At 44.4% G+C, this 23,106-nt stretch overlaps 1 protein-coding gene across 2 annotated transcripts in view; it reads right to left on the minus strand.

Moving 5' to 3' along the window:
* Positions 1 to 818: 818 nt before the first annotated feature.
* PINX1 (PIN2 (TERF1) interacting telomerase inhibitor 1) overlaps positions 819 to 23,106 on the minus strand; it is a 59,424-nt gene continuing 37,136 nt past the window's right edge. The window contains exons 7-8 of one of the 2 annotated variants that reach the window (XM_056488136.1): positions 2,392 to 2,990; positions 819 to 906 (exon numbers count right to left, since the gene is read on the minus strand). In XM_056488136.1, the coding sequence (XP_056344111.1) occupies positions 2,409 to 2,990 (582 nt within the window). In that variant the 3' untranslated portion in view covers positions 819 to 906; positions 2,392 to 2,408. Of the gene's footprint in view, positions 907 to 2,102; positions 2,991 to 23,106 lie in introns of those variants that run through there. The other variant, XM_056488135.1, reaches the window with a different exon arrangement.

The following is a 23,106-nucleotide window of genomic DNA, read 5'->3' on the forward strand; positions in this document are numbered from 1 at the left end:
ATGTATGTATGTATGTATGTATTTATTTAAAGGTTTATTCCTGGTTTTATTCATTTTTATTTATTTATTTATTTATTTATTTATTTAAAGGTTTATTCCTGGTTCTAAAGGTTTATTCCTGGTTTTATTTATTTTTATTTATTTATTTATTTATTTATTTATTTAAAGGTTTATTCCTGGTTCTATTTATTTATTTATTTATTTGTAGGTTTATTCCTGGTATGTATGTATGTATGTATGTATGTATTTATTTATTTATTTATTTAAAGGTTTATTCCTGGTTTTATTCATTTTTATTTATTTATTTATTTATTTATTTGTTTGTTTGTTTATTTATTTATTTAAAGGTTTATTCCTGGTTCTATTTATTTATTTATTTATTTATTTGTAGGTTTATTCCTGGTATTTATTTATTTATTTATTTATTTAATTAATTAAAGGTTTATTCCTGGTTTTATATTCTTCCTGTAACTAACACTGGAATGTGGCCAAGCACCCACAAGAATCAGCACACAGAAACACCAAAAAATTCACAGAGGGAACAAACAAACAAGCCCAGCAGATTTTGGAGAAGGAAACCTTATTCCTTGACTAGCACCTTTTTAAACTGAAATCCCAGAAAGCCTGTAAAGTTTAGTTGGCTTAAGAGTTAAAAAATAATAATTGGAAACAATCAGGCTTTTGGATTCTAATAACAAAAATTCTGACTTGTGGTGAGCAAGAAATCAGGAGGGATGCTTCAGTTTAACATAAAACATTATTTTGCTGTCTTCCTCCACTGAGGAGATGATTTTTTTCACCTCAAGCATGGAGTTTCCTCCCAGTTTGACAACTGATGGTATTTGGTGGTATTTCATTTAAGGAAGCCAGGGACAAGCAGATGATGGTGAATAATAACTGTACAGCCTGAAAAGGAGATGGAACAAAGGTTAAACCCCCTGGGATGTGAAATCCAGGGAAAGGCATCTTGTTCTCCCATACAAGAAGTGAAACTTCATTTTGCTGCAGTGAATGAGCATGTCCTGAGGGCAGGGAAAAAAAAAAACAAAAAGGTGCTTTGGAAACCAAAAGATCTTAAAAAAAGGAGAGTTGAGCTGCAACCAAACCATCCATGTGGTCTGGGTGCTGCAGATGGAGCTTCCTCCACTGCACAATAAAGGAAATTTTTTTCCCTATTAACATCTGCATCTTGACAATGTTCCTCAGACCATGTTAAGCAACTCTGCTGAGCTGAGACAATATAAAAATGTGCCCATTTTCTTCAGCAGAGCAGCCAATGGGATGTTTTAGATTTACACTGATGAAACCCAGCCTGGATGAAATGAGCAGCTCATGGATTTGGATTCTGGATTCTGCCAGGATAACTGGCTGCTGTTCAGGGTTGTGCTGGCAGTTTGCTGTGGCCAAAGAAATATCAGAACAAGACACCAGGAAGGTGAATCCTTCTTCCCATTCCACACATCTCTTCTGACAGCTCTGAGTGACATTAAAATGCCAAAATTGATGCAGAATGTTTCAGATCTCCCACAAAACTGCTCGTGGCAGTGCCCAGTTCCAGCATTCCTTATTTCCAGGCTTACAATGAGAAACCAGCTCTGGTTTGGTTATAAATCCAAATTGCAAGTTTTCAATGTGTGAATGGCAATAACAACCTGACTGGGCTTTTAAAATCTATTGGTCTCTCAATTCCAGGGAAAAACCTTGCTCTATCCAAGGCAGTTTTCTGGATTCCAGTGAGGAGATCCTGAGTATTGCCTGGAAATCAAAGATTCAGGTATGGTTAATAAATAAAGTTAATACACATTTCCTTTAGCTTTGGTGCAGTTACAACTGTTTGACAATGATTTTGAGGCACAGGGAGGTCTTTTTATTTCATCCTTTAGTGCTGACACTCAGGAGTAAACTTTTAATCAGAGTAAGCATTTTGGGAAGAAACAACATTCATTTTTATGTGTAAAAAAGAGGTGAATGTAAAAATTAGACACCACCTTGCAAAAATCAATGAAAAAACACAGACAGCTTTGCAAACCCTCTTCTGCTTCCTGAAGCAGAGCTGAGCTCTCACAAGTGAAAACAATTTTAATAAAAAGGCAATTTTAATAAAAAGTACTAAGGTAATTTTTAATTTTTTTTTTCCTGGATTGAAAAAACACAGTCAGTGTGTGAAGCAGCAGAAAGTCACTCCCTGCCTTTCACAGTCTTGATGTGTTAATCCTCCATGTGGATCCCTTTTGAAGCTCCTGCTGGTCCATTACCATGTTTTCCCTTGGGAGAGCTGGGTTTAGATCCAGCCTGAGTTTAGATCCAGTCTGAGTTTAGACCCAGCCTGCTGGAGCAGTGTCCAGGCCTGGATTGGTGCTGTTTTTACACAGTCTCCTCTAACAGACTCACCCCTGAGCCTGAAAGGGTTAAATGTTCTTGCAGTGCTTCTTTTTCTTCCTGGGTGCTCCTTCCCCACACTCCTCTGTCTCCTCTTTTTGCTTTTTGTGCTTCTTGTGGCGTTTCTTCTGCTTTTCCTCCTGCTCCTCCCCCTCAGACATTCCCACAGAAATTTCTCCATTGCCTGTATTTTCATCACAACTGATGTTTTCTCCTTCATTCTCCTCTTTATGTTTCCTCTTTTTTTTCCTTTTGTGACACTCATTTAGTGGATCATCCACTTCTTTTCCATTCCAGCTCCCTGTCTTAGGCTTTTTCTCTGGTTTCTCACAGTCCTCTGTCCTCTCTTCCTCATCATCTCTCTTCTTCTTCTTCTTTTTCTTTTTGACTTTGGTTTCCAGCTCTTCTGAAGGCTCCACAGCTTCATCAGCTGCTGGGTTGGAATGCACCACCTTTGTTTCTGTTTCCTTCTGGGTTCCCTTCAGCTTTGCCATGCGCTCAGCAAAATATTCCTGGACAGTGAGAACACTCTTGACTGTGCTGGAACCATCTCCAGGGCTGGAGAGGAAGTTGTTCTTCTCTTCCTGGGAGTCAGGATCAGCAATATCCTCCTGCAAAGGAACAGAGATGAGCAGGAGTGACTCAGGAGTCATGACTTTCAACATAATTCTGGTTTTTTTGTACACTAATAAGGAAAATACTGAAAAGCAACGTGGTGCTTTGAAAATGAACTGTGACAGTAAAGATTTGGGTGGAAGTGAGGCAGCTCTTCATGTGAAAGATGCTGCAGGTTTAGGGAAAAGAGGTGGAAGGAGGGAAGGCAGCAAGAGAACACAAACCAAGACAATTTTCAGTTGTTTTGATCTCCTCAGTTTACCTACTCCTACATAACTCATGTCACATTACACTGACTTTACAAAACACATGTCCCTGCAAGACATAAACCAACAAGAAAACTGATCCACTCCAATCCACCAGGAAATCCCATTCCTGGAATAACTCTTCAGCAAAGATCCAGGGAGCAATCCAGCACTGAGGCATCTCCTCCACCTTATCTGATCTCTGGAAATGTTTGTTTCAGAGCTGCTCTGCTGTCAGGGTGTCCCAGATGATGTTATTTAAACAGGCTCCATTTGATCACAGGTTATCAGATGGCACAAACAACATCACAGGTTACATCTTACAAGGTTTCTGCAGACATGAAATAAAGAGCTGCAGGTGAAGAGTCTCCTTTCTAGAAAGGAAATATCAAACTAAAAGCAAAGTATAGCTCTGGAGCTGGATGTTATGGATGGCATGAAGAAAACTGACTGAGAAAGCAACAAATGCCACAAGATGGAAATGTATAATTTGTTAAATGATCTGAGATTTACAAAAGAAACAAACCAGAAAGGCAGCTGAAATTAAGGCTCGTTCACATACATACCAAAGCACTCAAAACAAAGCCTCTGTGGTACAGCCTTTTGCTTGGCAAAAGTCACAAATGACTCTTGGAAAGGTCCCAAACTTTCACAGAAACATTCAGGTTGGAAAAGAGCTCCAGGACCATGGAGTCCAACCTGTGACTGACCCCACCTTGTCCCCAAGTGCCACATCCAGACATTCCTTGGACACCTCCAGGGATGGGCACTCCAAACCTCCCTGGGCAGTTCCAATGCCTGAGCATCCTTTCCATGGAGAAATTCCTCCTGATGTCCATCCTGAGCCTCCCCTGGTGCAACTTGAGGCTGTTCCCTCTCCTCCTGTCCCTGTTCCCTGGAGCAGTCCCTGACCCCCCTGGCTGTCCCCTCCTGTCAGGGAGTTGTGCAGAGCCACAAGGTTCCCCCTGAGCCTCCTTTTCTCCAGCTGAGCCCCTTTCCAGCTCACTCAGCTCATTAATGTTTTTTTTAAAGCCTTGTACACACCACAGGGAACCAGGTACCCCCTCTGGATGGGAAAAGCTGGGAAGGATGGTGTAGAGTCCTCACCAACATCTGCCCTACAACCCCTTCCTGAATGAAAGGGGATCCACAGGGATTACAGTCAGAGGTAATTCCCTGTTTTTCCATTCATAAATGCACAAGGATGGGTAAGAGCACCCACTCTACCCACACATCCTGCCTGCCCCAATCAGAGCAGTCAGATTTCACAGCTGTAAATGTGTTGTGCCACCTAATTACTGGCCTGGTTTTATTTTCTTCTGGTTTTACTCAGAGTCAGGATTAAAAACACAAAGGAGGCGAATTTCATTAAATCTTATCTAAAGTACAGAGTTCTGCAACACTTCTAGCTACCAGCTAAAAGTGAGCAAAATGGAGATAAACCTAGCTAGTTGCAAGTCCCCTTAAAGCTAAACAGTCCAATAAAGAACTAACAAACACCTATATTATTTATACTTTTGACCCAATGACCAAATTCCTGTGACCCACAGTGCAGCACTAATTATCCAACCAAAAACTGCTACCTGAAATCATGAAGAAGGAAGAAGACAGAAAGAGACAATGCCTAAAAACTTCCATCTTGTCCCATACATATTACTATATTCTAAAAATCCTGAATTCAAAACCCTCCACCATGTGAAATCACACACTTTTATTTAACTACACACCCATGATTTTAACTCCATCACTCAAATTTGGAAATCCTCTCCAAAACCCCAAGTCCAAAGCAGTGATCTCCTGGGGGTCAGTGTTAAAAAGTACAGAAAGCTCAAAACTCCCAGGCTTCAGGGTTCCAACAACAGCCACTTTCACTGCCATAACCTGATAGTCAGGGAAGGCCAGCAGAGAGCTGGGAGATAAAACTCCACTTATCTCAACACTTTATAGTTATTGCATGATGCTGCAGATAAGGGACCTGCCTCTCTTGAGGGCATCATTAAACTTGAAGTGGGGTTTATTAGGGTTTGTGAGGAAGGTTTTCCAGGTCTGGCTCCTTATGCATCCATAACCTTTACTCCCCATGAGCAGGAATGCACAAATTGGTGTCATTAGTGCTGCATTATGAGTGGTGGTTTCCTCATCCCTCTGCTTTCAAGAGAGCTATTCCAGTGGAACAAAAGTAAGGCTGCACTTGAGATTCCAGTGATGTTTGTGTGGGCACTTAGCAAAATGAGGGACTTTTCTTGTAGGGATATGTTGTAGAGTTCCTGAAGGGTTATGAAGTAACTGAAACTATTTGACTCCTGGCAAAGAAGCCTGAAAAGGGATGTGGAACAGGGGGAAAAACAGGATGTATAAACACACAGGTTACATTTGAAAGGGGAGCTGCAGCAGAAGTTTAACAAGACAGAATTCCCAGGATGAAGGGGTTGAGCTATATTTATATTACACCTGTTTTTAATAAGACCTAACCCAACAAGCAGAGAATCCCACATCATCACAGGATCATTCAGGTGGGAAAAGAGCTCCAATACCATCAAATCCATCCTGGGCCCATCCTTGTCATCCAGCCCAAGGCACTGAGTGCTTGTGCAGCCCTTCCTTGGACACCTCCAGGGATGGGCACTCCAAACCTCCCTTCCAATGTTTACCAACTCTTTCCATGAAGAAATTCCTCCTGATGTCCAACCTGAGCCTGCCTGGCACAGCTTGAGGCCATTTCCTCTGATCCTGGGGGGAGCAGTCCCTGACCCCCCTGGCTGTCCCCTCCTGTCAGGAGTTGTGCAGAGCCACAAGTTCCCCCCTGAGCCTCCTTTTCTCCAGCTGAGCCCCTTTCCAGCTCCCTCAGCCTCTCCTGGGGCTCCAGCCCCTTCCCAGCTCTGTTCCCTTCCCTGGACACACTCCAGCCCCTCCAGGTCCCTCCTGTTGGGAAGGTCCCAGAAGTGTCCCCAGCAGTGCCAGCACAGAGGGACAATCCCTTCCCTGAAGCCCAAGCACACAGAGTCATTTTCCTTCCCCCTACAGCAGGATTTTGACACCCTGGATTGCAAAAGGACAAACAGACTCCCAGGTTTTCAGCCAGAACTGTTTCCCTCCCCACCCTGATGTGTAAAACACACTTGGGCCCAGGACACCCCTTTGCCCCTGGCCAACCAGGAAAGGATTTTCTCATTGCCTTGGTGACTTCAAGTCCTGACAACTTAATTACTGTAATTGAAGGCAAATATTACTCGAGCTCTACACATTTCTTTCTGTTCATGAAGCACATTAGGCATAAAACAAACGTTCCTTTGGTTAAGCAGAGGAGTTCCAAAGGTATGTATGAGTTTAGAAAATAAGAACCTTGCTCAGAAACTCCTTTATTGATAAGAATTTTAATAACCATGGGCCACTGAGCACAGAACTAACAGGGCATGGAGACAAGCAAAGAGGTGCCAACCTTAGAAAACCTCTGGGTTTAGGAAAAGCTTATGTAAAACCATAAATCACCTGGAAGGGCTGTTAAATGCCAAGGTATTCCTGCTTCTGTGGTGTACCTGTCCCAGTAGCCATGGGAACACTGCTGAACTCTAACCAGGGCTTTTCTCTAACCCCTCACAGGTCATCCAATCCCTCCCCTGCTTGATCCAACACAGAGAAAAAATTCAAAGAAAAATAAAGCAGATATCCCTAAAAGTGGATGGTGCTGCTGCAGCTTCTGAAAAACCAGATAAATGACAAAAAGAAATATTCTTGCTCCAGAGAACTGATGATCAGGTACAAAAGGAAATGAGCAATTGTGCTGTAACTGGAGGGAAACCAGAAGATTGGAGAAGATGTTTGTCCATGCCATCAGCTCCAAAACTGCCCAAAATCAAGCTGAGGAGATGAAATTAGAAGGAATTAGGAATAGGGAATTGATAGGATGGTCCCAAGCAAAAGAAAAGGACTGCTTGAAACGTGGTGTTAAATGTGGAATGAGTAAAAGGAAACAATAGGAAAATTCAAGGGGAGGTTGGTAAGTCCACAGGAAGAGATGAAGGTCAATCACAGGCCTGTAAATATCATCTGTTTATGTAATTAGTGAAATGTATGGAAAATAATCTAAAGGACATAAAGCACTCCATGTACCATGGTGTTTTTCTCTGCCTTTCTTCACTTGCTGATTAAATCATTAAGGGAGCACACCAAACTTCCAGAGGGAAATCCTGGTTCCCTTGAATCCTGCAGGATCAGGATTGCATCTCTAGGGCATCCCACTCTCAGAGCACCTTGCAGTTATCAGTGAAAGGAAAAAACAGGGGATTATGGTTAATTATCAAGGGAATTCACACCAGTGAAAAGAAGAAGCCCAAAGTGGGAAGGATTTAGACACATCATGAAACCAAATGGGTGTGAAACCCAGCCTGGTCTAGTGGAAGGTGTCCCTGCACATGGCAGAGGTGGGAATGAGATGAGCTTTAAGGTGCCTTCCAACCCAAACCATTCTGGAATTATTATAATTAATATTCAAAATTATTCAGAACTGCACCTGCACATTACCCTGGGTGGAAAAGTGAGGTAGAATCCTTGCCCAAAGCAAAGAGCAACAGGAGCAGCCTGGATTAATTCAGAGAAGTTTCCCTCCTCTTCAGAATGCAAGTATTTTCTTTATAGCACTTAAAATAGAGGAATTAAAGAATCTCTTGTACCATCTCTGTCTGCTACATATGAACTATTACTCAAACCCAGGAATTTCACATGACCTTGCTTTGTTGGCACTAATTCACAACAATTTTGTGAAATCTCATTCACAAAAATGACACAAAAGGCAAAGTCCAGAAGGGATGAGCAAAAAGGCAGAATAAAGCTGAACTATTTCAGTAGCCCTCACTCAAATTGCAGCAAGTGGGCTGGATGAAGCACATGGAGCCTGAGTTCCATGGAAAACACAGGATCACTCAGTTTGAAAATGCAGCCATCCCTGCTCTGCCTTTCTTACCAACTTTCTTGCTGAGAAACTGGAACAATAAGATTAAAATAATCCTGCTCTGCTCCTGCTGCTTCAGATCCTCACTGAGAGGTTGGTGGGACCTTCATGCAGTGCACAAAACTTGACAGGCAAGAGCTGAGGGCATCCCTGTATCTCTCCATCCCAGGAATGGCTGCAGAAAATTCCTGAAGAGTCACTCTGGAGCTCTGCAGACATCAACTGCTGACAGAGTCTTGCTTTAAGGAGTTGACAACTTCAAGTTAAGTAGGAGCATTAACATTTGGATTGGGATCAAACAGGCAAGAGGGTGAACAAAGACCTGTAGCCTGATGAGTTTAAGCAGGATTAAAATAAATACATGCATAAATAAGGCCACATACCATCAGTTCTGCAGCCAGTTCTGGCATCAGAACAGGTACCCAGGAGGCTCCAATGCTTTTAATTTACCTGATGAAAATTGGTTTATTGCAGACAGCATCTTGTGAAGAGCTGATGAGAACAGACTCCCAGTACAGAAAGGACTGATGCAAAGGGAAAATGGGACAATTGCCCTGGTGCTCATGAGGAGAAGGACAAGCAGCAGGTGGAAATTATCCACAGGAAAGCTTTGCCAGTAGGAGAAATCAGGATCTTTGTGAAGCAAACAACCACTGGGAGTCTCAACCACTGAAAGCAACCCCCACAACTACCAGGGAAGGGTTAGGGGGAGTAAATCCTTTCAGTTCTGTAATGCTTCAGAAACCTAAACAAGGATACAATTTGACCTCCTGGTGATCACAGAATTGTTAAGGTTGGAAAACCACTGAGTCCAAAGACTCCCCAGCACTGCCAAGGCCATCACCAACCCATGTCCCCAAGTGCCAGATCCACACAGCTTTTAAATCCCTCCTGGGATGATGATTCCATCATTTCCATGGGCAGCCTGTTAAATAAATGAGGGTTTAATGAAAGAGATCAGAAGCAGGGATACTCAATTTGGACATGAATGGACATGAACTGGTGAAAATTCAGGTCACCTGCAACTTCTATTTTTTGTTGGCCATGGTGCTGTAATTACCAGGACATGCCACATACCCATAGGAAGTTTTAATTTTACTACTATTTATCCTGAGTACCAATAGAACAATATATCCACTGATGGGAAATGGAATGAAAATTCTGAATGTCCAATACCTGGATGACATGACACTTGTTAAAAGGACAAGTTCCAATTACTACAGAGAAGCACTTTCCTCCTTGACTCTGTTAAAATAAATTCTGTGCCAGAATATATTGAAACATCAGCTACTGTCTTGCAGTTGATATTAACTTCTACACTCCACATGAGCCATCAGCTGTCTCTAACCCAGCAAGGACAAGAAGAGAGGTTAGGAAGTAATTAATGGAAAGGGGACAAGGAAAAGTGTTTTAAAAATATGATGTTTTTCCATGGAATTGTGAAGATCCATTTTTGCTACACTTGCAACTACAAAAGAGCAGATTGCTTCTTTAGCAATCAAAAGGCCAAGGAATTTTATTATAGTACATCTATGCCTAAAATAATCTGGAGGTTTTAATAGAATCACTGACCTCTGGAGCAGAACTACTGTGAGTGCTAGACCAGCTCCACTTTTTTTAGTGGAGTCATGGAAACCTCCAAAGACAGAGGTGTTACCATCCTTCAGGAGATCCCTATTCTGGTTACAGAATCAGGGAATGGTTTGGGTGGGAAGGGACCTTAAAGCCCACCCCATTCCAGCCCCTGACAAGGGCAGAGACACCTCCCACTATCCCAGGCTGCTCCAAGCCCCATCCAGCCTGGCCTTGGATATGGCACCACAACCTAATGAGGAGGTTTTATCACCACATAACAGCACCCATTTCACCCCACTGCAGCAATCTCCAGGTGCTTGATTTTCATTTACATTGTATTTGCTGGTTCTGTTTTTATTTCAGTTTTAAATTCCGTGCTGATGCACTTCTATTAAAACCACATCCAAATTCACCCAGCCTGTCTCGCCCTTCTATTTTATATTTTTGTTAAAAGCTCATCCTGTACCTCAGCAAGTGGCCAATTTCAGCAATTTTGTCCACTCACACAACAGAAAGCCCCCATCCCTCTTGCTGAATACTCCTGGTATGCAAAATTCCATTTGTTTGTGATACAAACAATCCATTTCCAGGGGTGTAGGATGAGCTGGAGCCCAGCCTGATCCCATCAGTGAAACAGGAGCTGCACAATAAAAGCTGTGACACTCAGCCAGGTTTTGCCTCCAGCCTGCAAACACCAGCAGAACAGGAAACAGCAGGGTTGCAAAAGTGCAAGGGATTAAATTTTGGCCAGGGACTTGATTGCAATGACAGTCCTGGGGATTCATTCCAGCTGTCCTGAGCAGATCCTGGTCAGGCCACAGCACCTGTATTTCCAAGGGCAGCCTGGGAATCCCAGCACTGTGTCCCACAGGGCACACACACACTTCCTCCTACTGTTCTTACACTTTTCAGGAAAAAAAAAAACAAACCCAAATTTATTGAAGTTTGTGCACAACAAAGGCAGTGAGTAAAACCCAGGAGCTGAGGTGAGGGGGAATACACACTGTGGGATAATTCCCAAGAGGTGCAGAAGGCTGAAGGCACAGAAGGAAAGAGTTAAAAAACTCAGCATATGGAAGAGAAAATCCTTTTCATATCTTGAGAGACACTTAGATATATCCCTGTGACATCTCATTCCACTCCAGCTCCTCTGCTGAGGCCAGCACAACTTCTCTTCCTTCACATTTCCCTGCAAATTACATCTGTGCCTTACACTGGATATAAACAAACCTAAAGGAAGAGATTTCCCCTAGGATCTCTCTATTGGCACAATGCAGAGATCCAAACACAGTGACTTCATCTTCCCCAAAAGCACCTAAATCAATTCTAACTGCTCTGTTCTCACCTTGAATAACAGAGGAAGTGCAGTCCAGCAAAACCAGCACAGGACTGGGAAGGTCACGTTCCCCAAGCTCTCTTCCCAGCTGCTGGGAAACCCTGGAGAAGTTATTCCCTCCAGCTCTGGCACAGGTTATCAAAGCACAGAACATGCCTGATCAACTGCATGAGACTCACAGCAGAGCTAAGAGTTTTATAAAGTGTTTGTAAGGTGCCTTGAGATCCTTCACAGAGGAACAAGGATGAAAATAACCCTGGAATTCCACTCTCCTGCACCAGGGCTGGGACACTGAACACAGACCTGACCCAGCAGCACTTCTGAGATGGATCTGTGAGGAAACAAATCACCAGGAATCTCAGATACTGTGTTTTAAATGAGTGGGAAGGAAAAAAACCATGGAATAGTCTGGGTTGGAAGAGAACCTAAAGCTCATCCAGTTCCACCCCTGCCATGGCAGGGACACCTTCCACTGTCCCAGGTTATTCCAAACCCATCCAGCCTGGCCTTGGACATTCCAGGGATCCAGGGGCAGCCACAGCTGCTCTGGGCACCCTGTGCCAGGGCCTGCCCACCCTCACAGGGAACAATTCCTTCCCAATATCCCATCCAGCCCTGCCCTCTGGCAGTGGAAGCCATTCCCTGTGTCCTGTCCCTCCATCCCTTGTCCCCAGTCCCTCTCCAGCTCTCCTGGAGCCCCTTCAGGCTCTGCAAGGGGCTCTGAGCTCTCCCTGGATCCTTCTCTGCTCCAGGTGAGCACCCCCAGCTCTCCCAGCCTGGCTCCAGCCCCTGGAGCATCTCTGGTGCCTCCTCTGGACTCTCTCCAGCAGCTCCAGGTCCTTCTGCTGTTGTTCCCCAGGGCTGGAGCAGCTCTGCAGGTGGGGTCTCACCTGAGAGGGGCAGAATCCCCTCCTCCCTTGCTGCACACACTGGGAATCAGCCCAGGATGCAAATCAGTGCAGATTGCTTTTTTAATCCTGAATACCAACTTTAAATGTCTAAAAAGTCTTCAAAAATCCAGGTCAGCCACCCCTGTCCCCAATACTGTGGATATTATATTATCCCATGGCACTGCCATGCTCAGGTACAATCCAAGCCTTGCCCACATGTCCTGTCACTCCCTGGGCACTTTTTATTATCCCTTTGTAATCTGTGGAATGGGCAGCTGCTATTAAGGATTCAAGAGACCAAAAACCCTCACTGATCCTCGAGTTCAGGATTTTCCTGTGCTCCACAGCCACAAAAGAACCCCAAAAGAAGTAACAAGTGGGTTTGGCCAGACTGTGAATACAATCAGAGGTATCAATGAGGGCTCTGAAGATTTGGGATGCTGAGAAAGAAAAGGGAATAAAATCCAATGGGAGCACCCAGAAGAGAGAAAGGAGCTGTGGTAGCAGTTCCAAGAGTGAGCACAGTCACAGCTTTGGCTTCTGGCAGAGGAAACTGCACGTGCTACCAAATCTGCAAACAACACCTGCCCACATCCAACTCCTCTCCTGCCTCTTTTCTAATAATAAATGTAGAGAAGCAGATCTGGGTAGAAATAAAGTGCTTCCAGGTGAAGCAGGTAATTTAAACCAAAGCTTTGCTCCTTTCCCCTTCCTCTCAAAAAATGTTTCTCAAAAGGAAAATCGACACTTGAGCCTCTCCTGCTCTCTGATTTGAGAGGGTGATTTGTGGGAGAGCTGATCCATGGATCCAAAGCTCAGACCTCTGGCCAAGGGGACAGACATTTCCTGTTTTTCAGCACCAGCAGTGGCTCAGGAGCCCCCTGTGTCACTTTGTTGTCACTTTTCAGTGTGCCTTCCCCAGGCTTGGTTTTTTTCCTCTAAGCAGGTGCAAAGGGGGGACTCAGAGCACAGGGAAATGAATCAGAACTTCACAATTTGGGGCAGGACAGACCAGAAATATCATAAATACCAGCTGGGCCCTGTGTAGGCTAAAAGACAGATGCAGAAACACAAGCAGCAAGAATGAGAGCTAAATTTGAAATACAACAGCAGGGCTGGGTATGCACATTTTTTTTTCCTTTTTTCCCATCTATAAGGGTCTGAAGAAAAGAGTTTGACTGAGGAATGGGGTTTATTTTTTAAGGGATGCCATTCATGCAGTGTGCCTAGAGTTCATAAGATCTTATTCTTATTTTCCAGAATTCAGAGAGCACTGCCCAGTGACTACAACCCAGCCAGGTACAACCTCTCTGCAGCCTTATTTTCATAAATTCTTCTTCATTTCTGCCTTTAGTTTCTGTGCTTCCTTAAACAGCTCTTCTGACAATCAGCTCCTCAGATCAATTCCAACTGGGACTCATCTTCCCCTCCAAAAACCAACCCAACTCTTCTCCTCTCAGCTTCAAAATGCTGCTCCAAGGTTTCCCTACCCATCCTGCCAGTGTCCTACCTTACCCTCTCACTATCTGAGATGTGTAACATCCTGCCCTTGTTCTGTCCATCATTTCCTTGCAAGCTCTCTGGGGAAGCAATTAGCCCACTTGTGAGCACTCTACAACATAATTAACAAATAATAACCACTGAGAAATGTAGGCCAAAAAAGCCAAGTTATCACAGCCCCATTTCTGCAGAGACTTGCATTGTTCTGTGTTCACTTGCAGCTTCCAAGTTCCTGGAGGCACAAATTCTGCTCCAAGGCACCCCAAAAGCAAAGGTGAACCCTGTGTTTTAAAGAAGATATAAAATGTTCTGGCTTTATTTGGATTTTCAGGCTTTGCTGCTTTCCCCTGCTCATTAACATGAGTGTTGTGAGTATTTACATAGAGAACACTACAATAAATCTCAGAATTGGAGGTGAAAGGATCATAATTTGGTTTTAAATTAACTCTGGCAATGGGAGCACCAAAGGAAGGAAAGACAGGATGACTGTAACAACAAGCAAGATGTAACATCAACATAATGACATCATTTAGGATGAAAAAAATGCTGGAGGAGAACAAGGACAGAACCTGTTCTTGGGTTTCCATCCACACATCCCACAGCAGCCAGTAGGGAATGGTAATAATTATCAGGGAAAGCCTCAAAACTCACTCTTATTTCAGCAGCAAATAAAATATTTCCAATTCCTGAGGCTTCCTACTGTAAGACAGCTCTCCCAGGCTCCTGCACACTTCCTAGGAAGTTTTATGAGTCCTGGGTATCCCTTCAATACTGAAAAATAAAGGTGCCAAAGCAATTAGAAAAAGGTTTCTAGTAAGGCTGAAGCAGAATTCTGTTGGGGAGCCAAGAAGAAAAGGAAGAAAAGGGTAAATGATCTGTTTGTAGTGTTTATTGGGATGGAGAAAGATGGCATTTGGAATGCACAGAGAAGGAATAATGTTGAGGAAAGGGGGGGAGAAAGTATGTGGTTAAATCTCCATATTTTATAGCCTTGAGTAGGTCAACAATGATGACCACACTGAAATTCTGATTTTAGATCCACCCAGCACTGATCCTGCCCTGGAACACCAAACTGAGGTGATCCCCACTGAGAACAGGACAGTGAACAGCCCATTTCAGCCCCAGAGCAGCAGGAAAACCTGTAATGGAGCAGTTGGCACCAAGTTATGGATAATCCCTGGAGCCTGAGAGTGCCAGGATGTCCCACCCAGCCCTGCAGCCTGAGCAAGACAGAGCAGGTCTGCTGTGACCTGGGACAAAGGATCCTCATGGTCACTTTGTGAAATCTGCCATCCCTGGCACAACCTGCAGAACAACTCACCTGGTTTAACCTTAGGTCATTTGAGGGCAGAACAGCTCAGATCAGCATGTACAGAATAGACATTTCCCAGGCTTCAATGGCATAGAAAATTTTAAATCTCCAAGGGGAGAAGACTTGTCCTTCAAAACTGATAAAAAGGCATGGCATGGCTGGAACTCAGTCATCTTTAAGGACCTTTCCAACCCAAACCCTTTATGATTCTCTGATCCTTATAATGTTGAGACACTTTGTAGCCTCCCAGCCAGGATCTTATCTCAGCTTTTCTGCTCATGGGCAACCCAGCCCTGATCTCCCAAGCACTAAAGGTGAAAACATTTGATTTATTCTTGTTTCACATCTGAATCTGTCCAGCCTGCTCTTGGGTTTACACTGAATTCCTCTCCTGGGATTAAAGAGCCTCATTTTCCACCTTCAAACCCATCCTTGGACTCCTTTGCCTTTGGGCTGCTTTCCATGGCTGATCTTCGTGATTCTTCTCAGCTTTTTATGGACTCACAGAATGGTTTGGGTTGGAAGGAACCTAAAGCTCATCCAGTCCCCCCCTGCCATGGGCAGGGACAACTTCCACTGTCCCAGGTGGATCCAAGCCCTGTCCAGCCTGGCCTTGGACACTTCCAGGGATCCAGGGGCAGCCACAGCTTCTCTGGGAAACCTCAGACCCTCCCAGGGAACAATTCCTTCCCAATATCCCATCCATCCCTGCCTCTGGCAGTGGAAGCCATTCCCTGTGTCCTGTCCCTCCATCCCTTGTCCCCAGTCCCTCTCCAGCTCTCCTGGAGCCCCTTCAGGCTCTGCAAGGGGCTCTGAGCTCTCCCTGGATCCTTCTCTTCTCCAGGTGAGCACCCCCAGCTCTCCCAGCCTGGCTCCAGAGAAGAGGTGCTTTCCCTTTTTTCTTTTTTTTAATTGTTTTGGTGATGACTGCATCCTGGTTTTGACCTGGTTGAGTTTTAAAGGCACACTTGTCTTTCATTACACCAAGTCTGAGCTTTATATAAAGATTCCACAGCAATGCAAATAAAAACAACAATGAGAAAATCCCTGTGCCTGCAATTCCAAATAGATTTCCTAGGATTTTATTATTAACACTTTGTGTAATGCCCTGAGGGAAGTGAAGAGCTCTGTGGTTGCCCAGTGAACCACACAAAACAGAGAAGCTGTTGCCCCAAGGGACTTGCAGGTTAAAGCTCTGAGTGGGTACAAAACAATACAAATAATTGCCAGGTAGGTGATCCCGCAGGCAGAACGTCTCCTGGCACTGGAGCTCAGGAAAACCAGTGGGGATGGGATGCTTATCACAGCTCAGCAGCAAACTGCTCCAGGAGTAAGCAGCAAAATGCAGACTCAAAAGGAAATGCCAGATTAAAGGCAAGACCAATTTGTTCCCAACCTCTCATTTGCTCCTAATGCTCTGTGGTCTGCAGGTAAGCAAAGGAAAACAGAGGTGTGGAATCACTGAGGATGGAAAAGCTCTGAGATCATCGAGTTCAACCTGCCAAGGCCACCACTGACACATGCCCCCAAGTGCCACACCCACAGGGCTTTGAAATCCCTCCAGGGATGGGAACTCCACCACTGCCCTGGGCAGGACAACCCTTTCCATGAAGACATTTTTCCTAATATCCATCTAAACCTCCCCTGGTGCAGCTTGAGGCTGTTTCCTCTGCTCCTGTCACTTGTCACCTGGGAGAAGAACCTGACTGTCAGGGATGTATCAGCCCAGCACAGAGCTGCCTGTCCCCAGCCTCCTCCAAGCTGTTCTCTTGAGAGGGAACTGCTGTTGGTTGGGCTCTCAAATCCATAATGGAATGAATTCACCAAGAAGTCCTAAGTGCCCTGAAGCAGAGAAAAAAAAAAAAAAAACAACAGATGCCAAACAGCAAAGAAATTCTTGCTTGATGCTGAGCATTAAAACAGTGTAAAGGGAAATAAAGAATCACAGAATGGTTTGGGTTGGAAGGGACCTTAAAGGCCACGGGTAGAGACACCTTTCACTATCCCAGGTTGCTCCAAGCCCTGTCCAGCCTGACCTAGGACACTTCCAGGGATGGGGAGTGTCCCCTCATCCAGCAGATCTGTATAGCCTTGCATTTAGCAGGAACACAGAAGCTTCAAGAGATGTTGCTTACCCCAATTACACTTTAAAATCCACCTTAAATCTGCTTGCAAATTTTGCTTTGCCTCCTTCCAGTTAATCCTCCACTGCCCTGCTCTTTCCTTGGGCTTGCCCTCTGCTGATCCCTCCAGAGCTGGGTGGTCCCTCCACCACCAAGTCATGCAGTGACTGAGCAATGCCAGCTCAGGTTCATTCCCTTCACTTAATGCCCTGAGAAAAGCAGGAGGGTGGAGCCACGGAGCTCTCCAAGAAGTCATTCCAAGCACAGGAGAAGGTCACAGCTGCTCTGGTTTTCATCTGGAAAAGGATGCTTGTGGTAACTCTAAGCAAAGCAACTCCACCTCCTCTGTCTTTGGATATTGTGGTTGGATGACCCTGGACCTGATAAAGCTTCTTACAGGTTGTGATGGGAGCTGTAACTGTGATAATGGAGTTTTTAACACCTTTCCTCCATGTGGCTTCTCTGATGTTGAATGATACAGTTGAACCCAGCCAGGAAAACAATTTTACTTTCCTTTTCATGCAACCATTTATTTTCACAGAGAAGGAACTTCATATTTGTGAGGTGGCTGTCTGCCTGTGGGTTGTGCCTCGAATCAGTGAGAGAGAATGGAACAGACCAGAAAAAAATAAAAAATCACAGAATCATGGAATCATTAAGGTTGGAAAAGTCAGTCCAGCACCACCACCATGTTCACCCATCAAGTGCCACATCCATATCTTCCAAACACTTCCAAGCATGGTAAGTGTTAAAAAAAAATAAAATAATCTATTCTTTAACTGACTTGGAAGCCAGGCTAAGTAGTTGAAATAAAACCAGAATAATTCAGTCTTGATAAATAAAAATAAATGCACTTGGGTAAAATAGAACCTACTATGAAATAGTATAAAATTAGAAAGTCAGGATGTATTTCAGAAGTTCATCCAGTTACTGGATGTTATTGATGCTTCTGCATGTCTAAAATACCATATCTAAAAGTAGCTGGACAGTTTAAAAAGCAGTGTATCACACAGATAGAGGTTAAAAAGAAATCCCTGTAATCTGATTGGCCCAAAGCTCCCCAAAATCAAGTGTGCCAGAACTATTTACCATTAATTCTAACTACCCTTAGTCTGATTTCTCAGACATTTCTCACCTCCTTCGTGTTGATTTCAGCTCAATGAGAAACAGGAAAACAGTACCAACAGTATAAATGACCACTAAAGAGCATTTATATAATATTTTTATATAATATTTTATATAATATTTTGTGCTGAAGCAGACAAGCAGCAGCCACAGACCCTCTCCCAGAGAGGAAATCACCTCTGGAAAAGTGGCAACAACATCCAAGTGGAAGCAGTGAGAGTAAGGTGCAGATGGCAACCACTAACACGACTATTTTTGCAGCAATCAACACCTCCTGAAGGAAAAAAAAAATAAAAAGAAAAAAAAGCAGCAAGAATCCATGCTAAGTCATAGGTGGTAAGAAGCCAACACAGCAGTGAAGAGGAGGAATTGTTCAATTATTATCCTGGGTATGAGCATTGCAAATGCAGGCACTGACAAAATCCAAGTTACAACCTGTTAGCCACCATGCTGGAGGGATTAAAAGCCACCATCCCTCTGAAAATCCAGTGCCAGGCCAGGGGCTTCCACTTTCTCAGCTGAAATATCCTCAGTTGCAACATCCTTGTTTGCTCCTAATGAAAGAGGTGATTCACTTTCTTTCCAGGAGCTGCACTGTAAAGTGTTGATTAGAGCTCGAACCCGCCCCCAAAATTTAAAGCAGAGGGGGAAAAAGAATACAAAGGGAGGTGTAAAAGGAGATGGGAGTCGAGGGGGAAATCAAAGCAGGGAATTCACCAGGAGGTAGAGATTTTATCAAAGCGATTGGTTCATTAGGCAGAAAATCCGACTGTCATTAACACGGTGCTGCAGTGCTTTTTGTTAGTGAGTTCTTCAGGGCAGACACCTTTGTATTCCTTCTTGTAAAACACCAATTAGTACCTCGGGCAGACTACAAACAAATCAACATTAAAACAAAGCAGCGAAACAGAATCGTTTGTATCTCCTGCTAAGCCTGGAGTCATCAGGACAGATTCAACTCCCTGGAGAGAGACCACATTTTTCATTCCCTAATAGTCTTCCCCTCTCTGCTGCACATCTGTAGGAGTTAAAAAGCACAAATTTGGATTTATCTCTCTGCTTTTGGGCTCACAGGGAGTTCACCATGGGATGCTGCTCTGTGTGTGTGTGTGTGTGTGTGTGTGTATTCAAGCTGGTTTTCAATTAATAAATTGAAATTGCTGGGTTGCAAAGCCCACCCAGCACAGCCAGGCATCACTGCTTTCCCAACGTGCAAGTGAAGGTACCTGCTCGACATCCTCTGAAAACATTTTTGGGAATTAAAAAACGGCAGGAAGGGTGGAAGGAACCAGAACTGGTTCATTCTAGTCCATATGGCAGCAATGGGAAGGGTTCCTGACACTGTCTCCAGAAATTCTAAGGGGGTTTGGTTTGCTCATTCACTTCCAAGCAGAGTTTGGGAGGGAATTTGCTTCTGTGCAGGATCCATTTCCTCTGATACCTGGTTCTTGCTGCCTGGGAGAAGAGCCTGACCCTCACCTGGCTAAAATCTGTTTTCAGGGAGTTGTGCAGAGCCAGAAGATCCCTCCTGAGCCTCCTTTTCTCCAGGCAGTTCCCTCAGCCTCTCCTGGTGCTCCAGCACCTTCATCTTTCAACCTGCCCTACCCATCTTCTCTCCCCTTCCCACACACTTTCTAAACCATATTAAATGTCTTTTCCGGTTTAACTCCCTAAAATATGTTCAGAGGAAAGGTCAGACATAGCAACAATCTGCTGTTTCAGGGTCACAGTAATGGTTAGGATGCCAGACTACAGATTCAGAGTCTGAGCCTGCCATGATTCACACTGAGGGCTGCTCAGGTTATGCTCGCTGTAAGGAGAAAAATGGTAATTTAGCCTTGATGATTGAGAAAACCTGAAATTCTGCCAGCCTCATCTCTGCCTGGAGTGCCAGTAGCTATTAAAGCCTTAACCAGGGACACAGGCAGGAATGCATGATTTGGGGTTTTTGACTCCTGTAGCAATGTGAATGCCAAAGGTTGGGAGAGAACGATGGTCTCACCTCCACGTTCTACTCCCTGTGCTAAAGAAATAATGATTGTGAACAGAAGCAACAGAGATCCATGTTTTAAAGAGCTGGAGAAGCCTTTCCATGTTAGTCAGGCACACAACAGCCTGTGGGGTTGATGCAAAAGCACCCAGTTATAGTGGGATTTTTAATACATCTGTCAAGACTCAGGTGAGCAGAGCTGATCCCTCTCAGAGAAAAGGTGATGGATTTCATGAGCTCTCCTAAACTACCTCCTGTGTAAAGAAACCTGGAGAGCAGCTTGGAATCAGAGAGCTCTCCTGAAGGAGTTAACCATTCAAACAGGTAATATGTGAATTTTGAAAGAATTTGGCCACTGGAGCTATTTCCCTGCAACAGTTCTGAGGAGCTGCTGCCAATGCTAACATGGACAGGCAGCTACTGACAGGTTTCATTTTGCCCAGTCTGATGCTGCCATTGACACTCATGCAGGCAAGCCAGCACAAACAGGAATAAAAGGCCACCTTCCATGGCAACACTTCTCAAGGAACCAAGGAATTTACCAGCAGCCCTGAAATCCCTGGCAGGTGGTGGGATTTGCTTCCCAAATGTCCTGGGGCACGGAAAAGCTGATGGGACTCACGTACCAACGGCTGCTGGGCAGCTCCAGAGATGAGTGACAGCCTCTGCAATATCCAGCAGGAATTACTGGGGCATGAGGCCTTTCAGGCAGTGGCCAAGGGATGTGGAAGGTTGGGGGAAAATTCCAGTTGGAGGTCAGGGTCTTTCTGAGAGGACAGAAATTTTTGCAGAACCAACAGCTGCTTGAAGTTTTCTTCAGGCTCGACAGCAAATGGCAAATTTCTTACACAAGAGTTACTGGAGCTACCTGGGATAGTGGAAGGTGTCCCTGCCCAGGGCAGAGGGTTGGAATTAGATAATCTTTAAGGTACCTTCCAACCTAAACCATCCATAACTCTAATTACCACCCGAATTTCTGCCTCTGCATCCTCTACCCCAGTTCACCACCTAACCAGGCAGCTCTGTGCTACTGCAGAAGGTACAAGTGATTCAGAGGGAGGAAGCTGAGCTCATTTTGCCAAGTCCAGGGGAAGGGTGAGCTGTGTACAGGAATGTTCCCTCCCAGACTGGGATCTTCACACCCTGTGCTCAGACCAGTTCCCAGTTTTTCCTGCCTTGGAGAAAAGGGGGTGTGGGTGTAAACTGGGAGCTGAACTCCCAGCTCCAGCTCCTCTGCTTCTCAGAACGCTCAGCAGCACTCCTTTATTTAGATTTTGAATCCAAAATTTAGGCCTTTAGTCCATCACTAGTTTGAAGACTGCAGAAAACCCTTAATCTCAGCAAATTTAACCCGGTCTCAGATTCTCACCACTTTAGAAAAAGCTCTTACAACATTCCCCAGAAGTCGTGCCTTGTCTTTAAAGCAGAGCTGACAGTAACATGAACCCTGGAGAGCTGAAAGCCATGGGAGAACAACAATGTAAAGGTTTGAGGATGATTTTGGAAACACCAGAAGACCTGCAGAGGCAGCTGAGATCCTGCTATCAATGACAGAGTAGCCAACACCACTGGGTACAATCTGCATCTGATTCACAGGGACTGGAAGAGAAGTAGGAAATTGAGATTAATCACATGACTCCAGGGATGGCATTCACCCTGCTGCTGAAGGGTCCTGGAGCTGCATTGGGGAAGTCATTTGAGGTTTGCTGGGACAGGAATATCAGATTGGAAGGAGGGAAGAGATAAAAGTTTGCTGGTTTTCCACTCACAGCCAGCCTTTATCAAAGTTATGTGACCACGAGCTGAGATTAAGGACTGTAGTAAACCTCAAACCCCAGCCTAGAGCTGAAAACCTTTGAGATTTAATGCTCCTAATTCCTCCAGTTCTCACATTTACTAGAAGTGACTGTTAAAAAAAAAATAAAACAAATCAATCATTCTGGAGGAACTGCTGTGCATCCTGAAACAAAGGGAAAGGATGAGATCATCGCTGTTTCTTCAGCCTTGCTGTGCTCTCCAAGTGAACATATGAAGCAGATGAGACTTGCCTCAGCAAGGCTGCCAATGTCAGAGCAATAAATAAATGTTCAGAGAGTGAGGCTGCACCTTCAGCTGGTGTGAGCTGCTGTCAGGGCTGGGAAACCTGCAGAGCCCCAGGATTTCTGGGAAAATGAAGATCTGGAGCTGTGCTTTCCTCTGGAAAGGGTCAGGCTGTCAGGCAGGCGTTTAATTAGGAAAAAAACACTTCCAAAGCTTCTTTCCCATTGTGATCCTCTGTGTTGAACTTGGCATTACCATGGAGTTCTTGGGCTGTCCCTACCAGGGACACCAAGGCCTGGGAAGCACTGAAGCAGTTTGTCCCAAACTGTTCAGCACCAATATTTGATGTGGGGACTCCTGGTTTTCTTCCTGCATTTATTTTCCTGGGCTTTGGCCACTGAGGAAGATGGAGCCAGAGGAGCTGGGACTTTCTGTGCCTCTCTTAATGGTGAAAATTAGGAACCCTACCTGTTATTAAGTGTAACAAATGAGCTGCTCTGAGCAATTCCTAACTGTGTTTACAGTTTTCCAAGAATTGGTTCCCAACCCAGAGTCACAGCCTTGGCACAGCTCCAGGCACACTGAGGCTCAAGCATTCCTGGTGGAAAGTTCTCTTTGCTCCAATTCCCATTCCCTCTGCCTTAGACCCTTCATTTTTAGGTCACATAAAGACAATACATAAAAGAATGTTCATCTGTTCATCCAAATAACTCCTTCTGTGAGGACAACTTTTGTCTGACCTTTGTTCCAAATCTGACAGCCAAATTCTGATTTTATAAAACACATCCTTAATTTTAAACTTAATTCACCTTCAGGTGAAAGTCTAAACAAACAATTAGAGTCAGGCTGAATTTATGCCCTTTGGTGAAAAAAAAAATCACCACAAAACACAGAGATGTCTATTGACCCAGCAGCTATCAGGAATGTGGTGGGTTTTTTTATTTTTATTTTTTATTCTTTCTGGCACAAACCCAGCTTTCTAAACAGCCAGTGACCCACTTTCACCTAGCTGGCCTCTGAAGTTGAGA

This window comes from Oenanthe melanoleuca, chromosome 3 (assembly GCF_029582105.1).
Source record: "Oenanthe melanoleuca isolate GR-GAL-2019-014 chromosome 3, OMel1.0, whole genome shotgun sequence".
Classification (NCBI taxonomy): Eukaryota; Metazoa; Chordata; class Aves; order Passeriformes; family Muscicapidae; genus Oenanthe; species Oenanthe melanoleuca.